Source organism: Sphaerodactylus townsendi, linkage group LG16 (assembly GCF_021028975.2).
Source record: "Sphaerodactylus townsendi isolate TG3544 linkage group LG16, MPM_Stown_v2.3, whole genome shotgun sequence".
NCBI lineage: Eukaryota > Metazoa > Chordata > Lepidosauria > Squamata > Sphaerodactylidae > Sphaerodactylus > Sphaerodactylus townsendi.
Window position 1 is genome coordinate 7,777,135 of NC_059440.1, and position 15,323 is coordinate 7,792,457.

The 15,323-nt window shown below is 48.5% G+C and overlaps 1 protein-coding gene across 1 annotated transcript in view; it reads left to right on the forward strand.

Moving 5' to 3' along the window:
* The window catches only part of RPH3AL (rabphilin 3A like (without C2 domains)), a 120,484-nt gene that overhangs the window by 42,513 nt on the left and 62,648 nt on the right, over positions 1 to 15,323 (forward strand). Inside the window, exon 4 of the mRNA XM_048519385.1 lies at positions 5,138 to 5,312. Within this exon, the coding sequence (XP_048375342.1) occupies positions 5,138 to 5,312 (175 nt within the window). The remainder of the gene's footprint in view (positions 1 to 5,137; positions 5,313 to 15,323) is intronic.

Here is a 15,323-nt window from a genome sequence, read left to right on the forward strand (position 1 = left end):
GTGGCTGGCATCTTGAGAGGATCTGATGGTAGGAAAGCAAGTGGAGTATATATACCTGTTGGAGTGTCCAACCTGTCCAATCAGCTCCACACAAACACAGGATGACTTTAGACAGTAAACAATCAAAGGGAACAAAGGCCAGGCGACTTCTATTCAGATGCCCTCACCTAGTGACCCCGCTATTTTCATTGTGACTCACATGCTAATGGGTGGATCCCACTCAACACATGTAAATCTAGCTTGCTAATTGCACCCTTTACTTGTTAATTTATTTATTTATTTATTTGTTTATTTCACTTTTATACCGCCCTCCCCCAGGGGGCTCAGGGCGGTTCACATCATAATACAGCAAGTGAATAACAAAGTAAAATACTAAAACTTCATAATAGTTAAAAGCAACGCTCCTAATTTCAGCGATTTAAAACAAATTGGAAACAACAGATTAGGCATTTACCGGCTATTAGCTCCCCCGCTTCCCTAAGAGGGGGGGAACAGCGGGTCTTAGTTGTTATTAATGGGCACCTATCAGCAGCCGGCCTCCCCAAAAGCCCGGCGGAATAACTCAGTCTTACAGGCCCTGCGGAACTCTTGTTAACAGACAATGGTTCTTTCCCCCACCCTGGACACTCCAACAGGTATATATACTCCACTTGCTTTCCCACTGTCAGATCCTCTGAAGATGCCAGCCACAGATGCAGGCGAAACGTCAGGATAGAATGCTGCTAGAACACGGCCATACAGCCCAGAAACCACACAGCACCCAATTTTTATTTATAGGTGTTTTATTGACACCTATGACATAGGCAAACTATGTACTGTCGAAGGCTTTCACGGCCGGAATCACTGGGGTGCGTTGTGGTTTCTGGGCTGTTACTCACATGCTAATGGGTGGATCCCACTCAACACATGTAAATCTAGCTTGCTAATTGCACCCTTTACTTGTTAACAGACAATGGTTCTCCCCCCACCCTGGATACTCCAACAGGTATATATACTCCACTTGCTTTCCCACTATCAGATCCTCTGAAGATGCCAGCCACAGATGCAGGCGAAACGTCAGGAGAGAATGCTGCTAGAACACGGCCATACAGCCCGGAAACCACGCAGCACCCCATCCGGGAATTTCTTTCGAGTTGGCAACCTTGGGATACCTTCCATTAAACAAACTTGGCTGTGCAGTCAAGGTCTCTCCCCCTACCCACCAGAAACCTCTTTGCAAAGAGTTCTTGTAATAATGTTCTGCGTGGTGCAGATAAAAGCGTTGTTTCTTCCTTTTGTCCCGGGCAAAAAGTCTTTTAGAGACTTTTTAATCTTCTGCCTGAAACATTTTTCTAAAGCTTCTGTTTTCCATTAAAAACACACACACACACACACATCCCCTCCTCTTTGGAACGAGGTGTCTCGTTAGTTCATTATTAGCTTTGCCGCCAGCCACAGAAGCAAAATTGGGTTTTTGGATATTACTTCATTTTCTCAACAATTGCCCACTCTGCCTCCTCCTTGCTGCCTTCCCTTTGTAGCAAGCTGTATATATTAAATGTGTTTAATAAGCGCCCTTCATCACAATCTTGCTCTTACCATCTAAATTAGAATGTGTGGCGTTGCGTCCCAGAAGCTGCGGTTCGTGCCGGGCTTGGCTGCGCTCACGGCGGTCCGGGCGTTCTCTTTCAGCTTGACTTCCCCTCCGGCCGAATCGCTCGCAGGCAATCCACTTGGAACCTCAGAATGTGTTTGGTTCTCGCCATGTTAAGTACTGTACCCTGCTGTCCTCTTGCTTCTGAGAGCATCAAGGCCTGTGTGTTTTGGGTAATCTCTTGGGTGTTTCTGTGCCGCATTCCTGCCTTCCATTTCTCCTCACACAGTCTTTCCCAGCCCATGCAGCCAGGCCTGGTGTTCTTGGAATTTAGGCCAAGGGGTAGTTCTGAGCCACTGCAAACTGCAAAGGACAGAGCTATGATCGATCGCCCCCCACTTCAGCCTTAATTTATCTGTGCAGCTATGAATTGCCACCTGAGTTCCTTACATAGCAGGGATTCCAACCTCAAACCGTACACGTGCACAGACCGGGCCATACAGCCATGTTACAGATGAGGAACACTGAAGACAAAATAAGCAACCTGCCATATAATAAGCAACCATAAGCAACCTTGGCAAAGGCAAGAGGGAAATCATGTAAGATTGGCACAATCACACAAATACGTTCTTTGTGAGCCCCGTGGGGGCTTCTGAACTACACAGGTCTCTGCGTCTTGATACGGAGTTATTTTGGCTATTTTCCTGGGCGGTAACAGGAGTGTGAATGTCCCAGAGTGGTGGGGCGGGGACATGGACTTGCCCAGAAAGAGGACAAGGATCAATAGTAACAAGATCACCCTGTGGCTCAGGAGTTAGGCATTTTCAACACTCTCCTGAAATCCAGCTCAGCCTCCCCCAGTAGACTGCTATTTACCGTTTGCTTGTTCCTACTTCAGATTCAACAGAGTGGGGCTCCTTTACATGTTATTCTAGCCCCCTTGGAGGTGGGTGCCAGAAGTCACATCGATGCTGTGACACTCCCACGTGTGAGTTTGAAAGCAAATTCTATCCTGGGGTTTGCTTCCTGGGGTTTCCTTGGAGAGCGGGATCAAGTGCCTTTCAGGCTGCCTGAAAAATCTGTTAGTGCAGATCCACCCTGGAGATGGGAGCCAGGACGCCCCCAGTTCAAATTTCACCCCAGGTTATAGCCTCTTTTATTGCAAACAGCTGTCTCAAGTCTCTGTTCTGCGATGCAAGTATAATATCGGACACCTTACCAAAAAGAATCAGCTGCATTCCTCGCACAAATGAAATTAAATCAAAATAGGGATTATTATAATTAGACCAACCAATGTTTGAAATTCAACCTTGGGACCTCAGCCTTGGTTTTGCTTGCGCTGCACCATTTTCTGTTGTGATAGCTGTCTTCTCCTGCACAAGGCACTCTCTGGCTCTAGGAATTTCCACTCAGGGAAGACTTTCATATCTCAAGGTGCAAAAAAACTGCTACCGTATTTCCCCGAAAAGAAGAAGAAGAAGAGTTTGGATTTATATCCCCCCTTTCTCTCCTGCAGGAGACTCAAAGGGGCTTACAATCTCCTTGCCCTTCCCCCCTCACAACAAACACCCTTTGAGGTAGGCGGGACTGAGAGAGCTCCGAGAAGCTGTGACTAGCCCAGGTCACCCAGCTGGCATGTGTGGGAGTGTACAGGCTAATCTGAATTCCCCAGATAAGCCTCCACAGCTCAGGCGGCAGAGCTGGGAATCAAACCCGGTTCCTCCAGATTAGATACACGAGCTCTTAACCTCCTACGCCACAGTGTCTTATATTAATTTTTGCTCCCAAAGATGCGCAATGTCTTATTTTCAGGGGATGTCTTATTTTTCCGCTCCACAGCTGCATGCTCTGGTGTTCTGTTCGACGGGCATGCTTCCAAACAAAAACTTTGCTACGTCTTACTTTCGGGGGATGCTTTATATTTAGCACTTCAGCAAAACCTCTACTACGTCTTATTCTCCGGGAATGTCTTATTTTCGGGGAAACAGGGTAGCACCAGAGAGAGATACAGCACTGTGAATTAGGAGGGGGATACCGTGTGGAAATCCCTCTACCACAGAATCCCCTTCCCAAGAATTCTGTAACCTCCCAGGAAATGGAGTAGGTCGATTGCATCATTTCCCCACCCCTGACTCCCTGCTTTCTAGTCATTTTCATTTGTCCATGAAATTCCATGCCTCCTAGGAGCATTCTTGGTCCTTCTCATCAGACTATTGAGGGAGGTATTGTCGAAGGCTTTCATGGCTGGATTCAACTGGTTCTGGTGGGTTTTCCGGGCTGTGTGGCCGTGGTCTGGCAGATCTTGTTCCTAACGTTTCGCCTGCATCTGTGGCTGGCATCTTCAGAGGTGTATCACAGAGGGAGGTCTGTTACACACTGTGTCCAGTGAGAATGTTTTAGTGGGGTATAAATTGTCATGTCCCCGGGTGGGGAACCAATCAGTAAGTGCTTGGGTGGAACTTGTTATGCAAAGGTGTGGTGGATAGTATAGTATTGCAGGTGGGGTTTTTCAGTCCTGGGAGTGATTCACATTTGCATTCCCTGCAGCAGCTGCAGTATTGGTGAATGCAAATCCTGTGTTTGGGTGGAGTCCATTGTCCATGAACTTAGCATACCCTTGGCCTTTGCTTCTGGTGTTTTTAAGTACTGGTATCCGAGCTTTGTTAATTCTCAGAGTCTCTTCTTTCTTGTTGAAATTGTCTTGGTGTTTGTGAATTTCAATGGCCTCCCTGTGCAGTCCGACATAGTAACCTTCTGAATTGTCCAGAATTTCAGTGTTTTCAAATAAAATGTTGTGTCCAGTTTTGTTTGAGGACATGTTTGTTTAGGACACAGCGTGTAACAGACTTCCCTCTGTGATACACCTATGAAGATGCCAGCCACAGATGCAGGCGAAACGTTAGGAACAAGATCCACCAGACCACGGCCACACAGCCTGGAAAACCCACCAGAACTTACTGAAGGAGGGTTTGTTTTGGTTAATCTGCAAAGTCATGTTTTTAGGAATATTGAGGGAATTCCAAAAGTATGTCAAGAGCAGAGGTGGGATCCAGCAGGTTCTCACAGGTTCCCGAGAGTAGGTTACTAATTATTTGTGTGTGCCGAGAGGGGGTTACTAATTGGTGATTTTCAAGCTGCGTGATTTTTTGCCCTTAGTTCGCCCCTCCTCTCCAGCAGTAAGCGCACAGAACTTGAAGCAGTCCTAGCAGGAGGGTGCACCCCGGTGCGTCGCGTGGCAGCCTGCGCCTGCTCGTGCGATGGATTTCCCTTGCCCAAGGACAGAGCGCCAGGCCGGCTGCGTCCTTGCCACAGCCCCGCCCAGGAATGCCCCGCCTCCGGAATGCCTGATCACGCCCCCGTCGTGCCCCGCCCAGCCCCGTTGGCGCTACGCCACAGTTTGAATCCCACTACCATGGGAACCTGTTACTAAAATTTTTGGATCCCACCACTGGTCGAGAGCCCTTCCTTATTTCAGATGGTTGTTTTTCTAGACTGGCATGGGCAACTCAGTTTCCAGTTGGGTATAGTCATTCTTCTTCTCCCTCCCCGTTGCTCTATCCTTAGGTTTGGAAGCGATCTGGCGCCTGGTTCTACAAAGCCCTCCCCAAATACATCTTGCCTTTGAAAAACATCAGCAGAGCCAAAGAGACAACCCTGAGGCCTCTCCGTGTGGAATCGCCGACCCTGGAGGTCAAAGGCGTCGCCGCGACTCGCTCCTACACCTGGGCCAGGGGAAGAGGTCAGTCTTTCCTGACTTGCGGTTGCCAGAAAGTGAATCCATCGTGGTAAGAGAGTTTGGGGGTTAGTGCGCCGGTTGCAACACAAAGGATTTGCAGCAAATATAGACTCACCTGGAATACATCGATCACAACATCCAGGAAAAATGTGTTATGATTGTATATTTGTATTTATGAAACTCAAACAATATGCACCACCATGTTTCAGTGGCAACAATGATAAGGTAATAGAATACAATTTCAGATGCACGCTCTGCACGCTTTGTGCTATAGAACAACATACAATGGCGTGATAATAACAAAAAAACACAGAGCTGGTCAGTCCTCCAGATAAAATCCGACCTCGAATACAGACTTCAAAGGTTTGTGGTTATGTTGGAAGAATATTCTTGTAAATATTCCCCCTCTTGGGGAGGGCTTTAAATATGGGTCTCGTTGGACGCCTTTTAATTGTATTAACCGCTGTTTTTAAAGGGATTTAGTTGTTATGGAGCCTGTGCAAATTGTAGTTTACTTTATGTAGTTAATTTTGCTCCCTTTGTTTGGTTTTATTGTGGTAGATTTTATGTTGTACACCACAGGTGTCAAACTCGCGGCCCTCCAGATGTTATAGACTACAGTTCCCATCATCCCCTGCCAGCATCATGCTGGCAGGGGATGATGGGAACTGTAGTCTATAACATCTGGAGGGCCACAAGTTTGACACCTATGTTGTACACCGCCCAGAGCCCCTCGGGGATAGGGCGGTGGACGGTTTCAAACTGGAGTTTCAAACTGAGAGTTTCCAACTGGAGGAGCATTCCTCAAACCAGTCGCACAGGTTGTGGTGATTGATGTATTACAGGTGAGCCTATATATAGTGCAAATTCTTTGTGTTGCCAGAAAGTGGGCAGCTCGGGGAGGGGAAAACGTGTGCCTTTGTCATCTGTCGCTCTGGTATCGGCCCACCAACCTTGTTCCGTACGGAAAAATAAGAGCAGCCCTGAGCAATCTGACCTTAATAGCCAGTCTGCCCTGATAGGGTTTGCCAGGTCTCCCCTGGCCAATCATGGGGGATGGGGAGAGGTGGGGTAGGTTGCCAGATCCAGGCTGGGAAACTCCTGGAGATTTGGGGATGGATCCTGGGGAGGGCAGGGACCTCAGTGGGATACAGTAGAGTCCACCCTCCAAAGCATCCCTTTTCTCCAGGGGAGCTGATCTCTGTAGTCTGGACGTGAACTGTTAATTCCAGGTGATCCCCAGGTCTCCCCTGGAGGCTGGCATCCCTAGACCCTGCACAGAGGACTGGTTAACGATTCTTATTGGTTCCTCAACCCCCTATTGTTGCCCTGACATTTCATCTGTCAATCCCACCTGCACTGTTGCAGCTGTTACCAAAAGCAGTAGCAATAGATAATATTTCTGTTTGTGCTGCAATTTGTCTCTTTGCGGTTCAGTTTTGTTGCTGGTCATTTCTATTCCCCTCCCCTCTAGAACACAGGTGTCAAACTCACGGCCCTCCAGATGTTATGGACTACAGTTCCCATCATCCCCTGCCAGCGTAATGCTGGCAGGGGATGATAGAGCTTTACAGTCCACAACATCTAGGAAGAAACTGTTTACACTATCCTCTCTCAAAACATGCAACTTGAGAGAGGAGGAGAACCACGTTAGCTGCCATGAATTCTTGGGAGGAAGGGCAGGATATAAATGCAAAGTGGAAAGAAATAACTTATTGGATTAGCAAAAAGTTGAGTGCCACGTGACGTGAGCATGCTTTATCACACAGAGACTAACGCAACTGCCCCAGTAAGCTTATAGGAAGGGGCCAAAGGTTCCTGTCGTCTCTAAACATCTGTCATTCAGAGACAGACTGCCTCTGAATATGGAGTCTCTTGTTTTACAATTGGAGAAATGAGACTTGAGCCAGACCTTCCCAGTATAGCCCCTATTATCTTGCTTGATCAAACCAGAAATGTATCTAGGCCACCAGTCTGCTCGCACAACTTTGTGGAACCTTACAAGGTTCTCTTTTGTTTCTCCTTGCACCTGATACTCAGGAGAAGAGGAAGAATTTCAATTTACACCCTGCCTTTCTCTCTGGTGAGAAGTCTCAAGGCAGCTTACAAACTCCTTTTCCCTACCTCTCCCCACAACAGACACCTTGGCTGATTTCGCAGGGAACACTTACCTCAGGACTCATCTCTGCGCAGTGGGCTTGCAGAGGGCTCTTCTCGTGTTTCTCTGTTTATTCACGAGGAGGCAGCCCAGTGCTACCCCACAGCAGCTTGCTGAAGCTTCAACCTGCCTTTTGGTGCTTCTCTTAACTCTGCCAATCAACAGCCTTAAAGGCACAGATTTCGCTAATATCCTCTTCCTTCTCCTACACTCTCTCTCTCTCTCTCTCTCTCTCTCTCTCTCTCTCACTGCTGCTGCTGCTGCTGCTCCAAGAGAGAGGCTTGTTTTTAAAATAGAAGCTTGTATGAAGGAAAGTTTTAAAAATGCCCTCCCAATAATAGGAGAGGGCAGAAGCAGAGTGTGGGAGATGGAGCAGAGCCAGGAAAAGACCCTTCTTGCACTGTTCATTTGCAAAAGCCAGCTCTTATTGGTTTATCGATACAAGCATTTATAGAAGTGGGAAGAAATCGGCAACAGGAAGGAGGGCAAGAGGGAGGTGTGCAAAACAGCACAAGGGGGTGGTGGTGGGGGGCTGGCTGTGGGCAGAGGGAAAAGGTCCAGGGCAAAGCTGTGCTCGCTGGCAAACCTATCCACTCTGGCTTTGAAGCAAAATTAAATTTGTGCTAGAAGGAATCTTGCTTGCCGTGGGGAGAATAGAAAGTGAAAGCAGGACTTGAGGAAATGTGTCTGTACAAGAAATCTTGTGGAGAGGCACAGTTGCCCCCATCGTGCAGCAGATGCCTTGTGCAAGCTCAGCTCTTGTGAGGTAGGTGGGGCTGATAGAGTTCCAAAGAACAACCCAAAGTCACACCCAGCTGGCTTCATGTGTAGGAGTGGGGAAACAAATCCAGTTCACCAGATAAGAGTCCACTGCTCATGTGGAGGAGTGGGGAATCAAACTCGGTTCTCCAGATTAGAGTCCACGGCTCTTAACCACAGCACCATGCTGTCTCAGAGGTGTCCTGTTTCTGTCCATGGAGGCCTAACCGTTGGCTAATATTTTTTTAAGCCATGTATGCGTGTGGCTCATCATACCATATCTATTGGGGCGAAGGAGCTTTTTTCCTTCAAATCGTTCACTTCACTGGCGTAATGCCCATTGGGCAAGGTGGGCAGCTGCCCAGGGCATCACCTTGTGGGGGGGGGGGGATCAAAATGCTGGGTTAGTTTTTGGGTATTTTTAGTGGTTTTCCATTTTTGGCCTGCAGGGGGCGCAGTTTTTAGGCTAGCGGCACCAAAATCTCAGCGTATTATCAGGAGACTGTCCTTATGCTACCCCCCATGTTTGGTGAGGTTTGGTTCAGGGAGTCCAAAGTTATGGACTCCCAAAGGAGGTGCCCCTATCCCCCATTGTTTCCAATGGGAGCTAATAGGAGTTGGGGTCTGCAGTTTTGAGGGTCCATAACTTTGGCCCCCCTGAACCAAACTGCACCAAACCTGGGGGGTATCATTAGGGCAGTCTTTTGATGAGACCCTGAAAGTTTTGAGACTGTGCCTTCAGAAATGTGCCCCCCCAGCCTGCAACCCCCATTGACAGCAATGCAGAAAACTCAATGCAGAACAAAGATTCCTGGGCAAATTTCGGGATGTTCTTGCAGGGAGGGCATTCGTGGACGTATCAGCACCAAAATTTCAGGGTATCATCTGGAGACTGTCATAATGGCACCCCCAAGGTTTGGTGCAGTTTGGTTCAGGGGGTCCAAAGTTATGGACCCTCAAAAGGGTAGCCCCCATCTCCTTAGCAAAGAATGTTGGATGGGGTACCCCCTTTGAGGGTCCATAACTTTAGACTCCCTAAACCAAACTGCACCAAACTTGGGGGGGTCCCGTAAGGACAGTCTCCTGATGATATGCTGAAATTTTAGTGCTGATAACAGACATGCTGTCCCTTTCTAGCATAGATCCCCCCAACTCCACTCTACTCTTCCCCTCCTTCCCTTCTCCTCTGCATCAGCCCCAAATAACTCCTGAGCATCTTGATTTCCAATAGTGACCCCCCCTTCCTTCCTCCCCCCCCCGCTGCCAGATCAATAGACGGGGAATGAGTTCTGTTTGATTTCTTTCCGAGGGCAGAAAATTAGCAGTCCTTTTTGGTCTCCGGTCTATCAAATCGCCGCAGTCGGCAGAGAAGGGAGGTTGTCGGCTAACGTGGATGCTTTGGGTTGGGTCTCTCGGCAGCGTGCCAGGAAGTGGTGCAGGGTCCTCGGCTTGATTTCTGCCCGTCATTTAAAGCCTGTTCCTTTGCAGCACTCCCTACTCAGAGGTAATTGTGTCATTAAGGAAGAAAGAGACCGGCCGGCAGCTGTGAGGCTTAGTGTTTCTTGGACGCTGCCTGCATTTCCAGCTGGAGACCGGGCATCTCAATCATCGGTGCTTTTTTTGGGTTGAGCCGAGTCCGTTTTATTTATGGAGGGGATGTTTGTGCTTCCTGCTCAAGGCAGTTTACAATTGAAACCGCACGTTATCGGCATCAAACAAGCAAGCGGTTATGGAAATTTCGCCCCACGGGATCACCTGTCCCTCGACTTGCCCCTTCACTCACGTTGCCCCACCATCTTGCCAGTCATATGGGCACTTGCCTGTCCCATAGCCCAGTGGTGGCGAACCTTTGGCACTCCGGATGTTATGGACTACAATTCCCAATTGGCCTTGCTGGCAGGGGCTGATGGGAATTATAGTCCATAACATCTGGAGTGCCAAAGGTTTGCCACCACTGCCATAGCCCTTTGAGATGTCCCTCCTCCCTGGCTAGTCAGCCTGATTTTTTGGTGGGGGGACATTTTAAAGCTACAACAGGGGCTCACAATCAGGTTGCTATGCCTGGCCTGGAAGCTGAGCCTGGCTTGGAGCAGCCAATGGCCCGTTTGGAGGGAGTGCCGCCATGTTGTGTTTTACGTGGTGGGGGAGAGCAGCACGCCGTGACCACTGCACCATACTGTCGGTTTCGAATGACCCCAAAGTGGCGGTCAAGAGCTTCTTCATATCAACTTTCCCCCCCCCCCCCACAAGTGTGACATTTCATTGCTTGGTTTCATTGCTACAGAGGCATGAATTTGCTCTTCCTGCTGTTGCCAAGGAAACCCAACCCAAGTTCTAGGCCGCAGCCTTTTCTCAATTTGTCACCGGGCTGATGTTGACAAGTAGCATTTGGTTGCATTTGTAATAGGCCACGGGGTCTGGCCATACAGGGTGGCATGCGCACCTTGTTTTGCTTCTTTGTAAATATTTATTTATACTTTTATTTATTTTCAGTTCTGCGCTTTTTTCATTGATGCCTTTGTGGCCAAATTTGCACTCTGTAATATGCATTTTATTCAGGTTTTGCATGCAGTATATGTTGTTTACGCCCAGTACATTTATACATACATGCGTGCGATGCTGATTTATTGATGGACAAGGAATGCTGAAGAGAGGGGGGAAATCCTTACAAAGAAACAACATAGCACAAATGTACAGAATGAATGACAGGTTCGATTGGTGAAAAGGAGGGATGAAACTGAAGCAGGGAATTTTGGTCTCACAAAAGTGGGAAAATCCAAAATCTTTCCTATATTTGGAGATGGTGTTAAACGCTATGGATCCTGTTGGCAAATCCTCAAACCCAGCTAAGAGAAATCGTGGCCTGACCCTAGGATTCAATGCATGTCAATGGGAGTTTAGTTAAACCGCTCTGTGCCTTTTGGCACATTTCATCCACCTCCTGGCAGTGGTGCAGTTCTCATGTTATAAGACTGCAGCACGTTGCTGAGAGGATATTGAGGCTGGAACAATGGCCAGCTCTGCCCATTAAGTCCCAGAGTCCCTGAGGTCAGTTGCTATAGTTTGAGGGGGAGGTATGAACCGTCACATGAAGTGCCATTAGCAAAAGGTGCTGCTCCATTGGACCAGGTGAGAAGAAAAGGCTGTGCTCCATGTATTTGACTCCAGGCCCAGCCACTTCAACGACTTCCTGTGCTCTGTGCAGAATTGTTACCCGCTGCTTGGGCAACAATTAATCAAACCAGAACACAATTTGATAAAATAAAGCAAAAGAATGTATTCCTAATTCCGGGTAGCAGCACCCTGGCCAGTGGTGGGATCCAAAAAATTTAGTAACAGGTTCCCATGGTGGTGGGATTCAAACTGTGGCGTAGCGCCAATGGGGCTGGGTGGGGCACGACGGGGCGTGGCCGGGCATTCTGGGGGCGGGGCATTCCTGGCCGGGGCTGTGGCAAGGACACAGCCGCTGTGTCGTCCTTGGGTGGGAAATGAATTCACGCAGGCGCAGGCTGCCACGCACGCTGGTTCACCTCCTGCTAGACTGCTTCAAGTTCTGCGCGCTACTGCTGAGAGGAGGGGCGTAACTAAGGCAAAAACCACGTGGCAAAATCCCCAATTAGTAACCCCCTCTCGGCACACACAAATAATTAGTAACCTACTCTCGGGAACCTGTGAGAACCTGCTGGATCCCACCTCTGAACCTGGCCCAGCAGAGGGGAGAGTTTTTAACAGAGGACCCAAAGTAGCAAGCCTCCAGCAGCAACTGCCCAACTCCTGGGCAAAGTACAGGATTCTTGTAGTGTTTTTGGGGTGTTATAGCAGAAAAACAATACAGGGTGATTAGCAGCAGAAGAAGGACCATTAAGCAAAGCAAGTTTCTCAAGACCTGCTCCTGTGAGATTTCCTTTGGAGGGAAAACCTTATCTAGGGGGTGTGTATGAGAGTGTATTGTTTGGTAGCTTCAATCAAGAGTACAATGGGAGCAGTGCAGAGAGCAATTACATGAGGGAGGAAACTAGTTTTCCAGGCTGCAGGAAAACCTTATAGGAAAATATCTTTTACAGAAACAGATTGTAAAACTTAACAGAATATATCTAACTAAATGATAAGATGAACTAAAATATGGTTTTCTTTTGGCCGCCGGTAACAGAATCTGCGTTGCTCACTTCTGAGCTGCGGTTGCCTGTGCCGTTCAAACCTCCGCCTTCAAATTCTGGGTTCAGATCCCGCTATTCCTGACTGTGCCAAGGAGACCTCCTGATCGGAAGTCTAGAAAATTGTATGAGGGCATAGTTATTTTCCTGGTAATTGTTTTTGGTGTGTGTTGTGTGGGATTTCTGCGCATCTTGTTTATAAGAATTAGACGTGACAGCCATTTGGACAAAGCCGTGGGTGGATTGAGGATGAGGAAAATTACTTTTACATCAGTCAAGGTAGCTGGGCAGATCCTTATGTTCTTGTGCAAGTAAGCACAGGAAGAGAATGGCATTCAGAGAAAAGGTTTTGTCCTCAGCAGGATTAATAGTTTGGAGCCTCACGGGTGTGAGGTATTGCCTGTTTTATTCCAGGTCTTTTGGAAAAGGTTGTGGGGCTGTGCTGGGACTCAGACTTGCCCTCGGGGGAGTCATATGAGGATGGTAGAATTGGCCATCCATTGTCTCTGTAACTAAAAGGGAGAAGCGCTCCCCCCTCCTCTCAATTTCCCCCCATCAAACAGCTGGCAGCTAAATTAGATTTTTTTTTCTTTTTTCACATAGTACTTAAATAGCCGAAGTGCTTGCAGATTTTTTTGGCAAACAGAACAATTCACCAATTCAAATAGCGCCCTTAGATTTGTGTCAGCAAAACCGAAGCGTTTGTCTTGCTTTCCCTTCTCTCTCCCCTTTTCAGAAACCCTGGGAGGGGAGATAACGTTTAATTAAGACCGTCTTTGGTGCAATCCCTTCTTGGTTTTTTGATTGTTCCCTTTTTAAAACAATGACGTAAGAATTTACGGATGACCGATCAAGGGAAGTGATTCACCTTCCCCATTCAAAATATGAAACCTGATGCCCCCAGAAGTGAAACTTTGGGCCGTGGGTTCAAGTTTCTTTCCTCCTGCAGGATTTCACAGCTGAAATGTTGTAGCATAAATTCGAATACTCTCCCCCACCCTGAAGAAATCAGGTCAGGGGCTGACTTTCCCAGACGATGTTCTGAAGTAATTTCATTGAATTAGAACAGGGGTAGGGAACCTGCGGCTCGAGAGCCGCATGCGGCTCTTCTTCCCTTGCACTGCGGCTCCACGAGTTGAGCCACCAGCTTCATCCAGGGCGGGCGCACCAATTGCTCACAGCCAGCTGGGCCGTGCCGCGGGCTTCCCCTCTCGCCCGCCCCATTGGAGCGGGGCGGGCGCTTTTCCCGGCGGCAGGCAAGGCCGAGCCGCTGGCTTCATCCTTGCCCGCCCTGCAGGCAGCAGGGTGGGCGCACTAATTGCCCGCGGCCGGCAGGGCAGCACTGCGGGCTTCCCCTCTCACCCGCCTTGTTCGAGCGGGGCGGGCGTTTTCCCGGCGGACGGCAAGGCCAAGCCGCTGGCCCCATCCTTGCCCGCCCTGCAGGCAGCAGGGCTGGTGCATCCATGCGCTTCTCAGAATGAGTGGAGTAAAAGGTAAAAAAAACCCAATATATACAGTGTTATCTTTATTTTAAATGTCAAAAATTATTTGCGGCTCCCATTGTTTTCTTTTCCCGTGGAAAACGGGTCCAAATGGCTCTTTGAGTGTTTAAGGTTCCCTACCCCTGAATTAGAACATTTGGGGGAATGCGGGCAGCCAATATTATTGGCAGGGGAGTTCTTCTGACTGGTGGAAGCTTCGAAGTGGACTATTTGCGTTAGTTTTGCATTGAAGGCAGGAATGCTGCGGATTTACACTAGCTTGTTAATAATCACTTTACTGCACAAGGCTGAGCTGGCATCAGAGGGCCACAAAAGCTAACACAGAGGTAGATAGTATTTTTAAAAAGCATCAGCTTGTAGCAGCATTTTTAGAAGAAGAAGAAGAAGAAGAGTTTGGATTTATATCCCCCTTTTCTCTCCTGCAGGAGACTCAAAGGGGCTTACAATCTCCTTGCCCTTCCCCCCTCACAACAAACACCCTGTGAGGTAGGTGGGGCTGAGAGAGCTCTGAGAAGCTGTGACGAGCCCAAGGTCACCCAGCTGGCGTGTGTGGGAGTGCACAGGCTAACCTGAATTCCCCAGATAAGCCTCCACAGCTCAGGTGGCAGAGCTGGGAATCAAACCTGGTTCCTCCAGATTAGATACACGAGCTCTTAACTTCCTACGCCACTGCTGCTCCTTTTAGAACCTAATGCCTCTTTCTGGGCCTAACTAACAGGGCTAGCATCAGCCTACCCTACAACTGGGCAGTGGCTTGGGCCCAGGACTTCTGGTGGGGCCCACTGCACTAACCACCTATAAGAATATAAGAACAAGCCAGCTGGATCAGACCAGAGTCCATCTAGTCCAGCTCTCTGCTACTTGCAGTGGCCCACCAGGTGCCTTTGGGAGCTCACATGCAGGATGTGAAAGCAATGGCCTTCTGCGGCTGTTGCTCCTGAGCACCTGGACTGTTAAGGCATTTGCAATCTGAGATCAAAGAGGACCAAGATTGGTAGCCATAAATCGACTTCTCCTTCATCAATCTGCCCAAGCCCCTTTTAAAGCTATCCCGGTTAGTGGCCATCACCACCTCCTGTGGCAGCATATTCCAAACACCAATCACACGTTGCGTGAAGAAGTGTTTCCTTTTATTAGTCCTAATTCTTCCCCCCAGCATTTTCAATGTATGCCCCCTGGTTCTAGTATTGTGAGAAAGAGAGAAAATTTTTCTCTCTGTCAACATTTTCTACCCCATGCATAATTTTATAGACTTCAAGCATATCCCCCCTCAGACGTCTCCTCTCCAAATAAAGAGTCCCAAACGCTGCAACCTCTCCTCATAAGGAAGGTGCTCCAGTCCCTCAATCATCCTCGTTGCCCTTCTCTGCATTTTTTCTATCTCTTCAATATCCTTTTTGAGATGTGGCGACCAGAACTGAACACAGGACTCCAAGTGCGG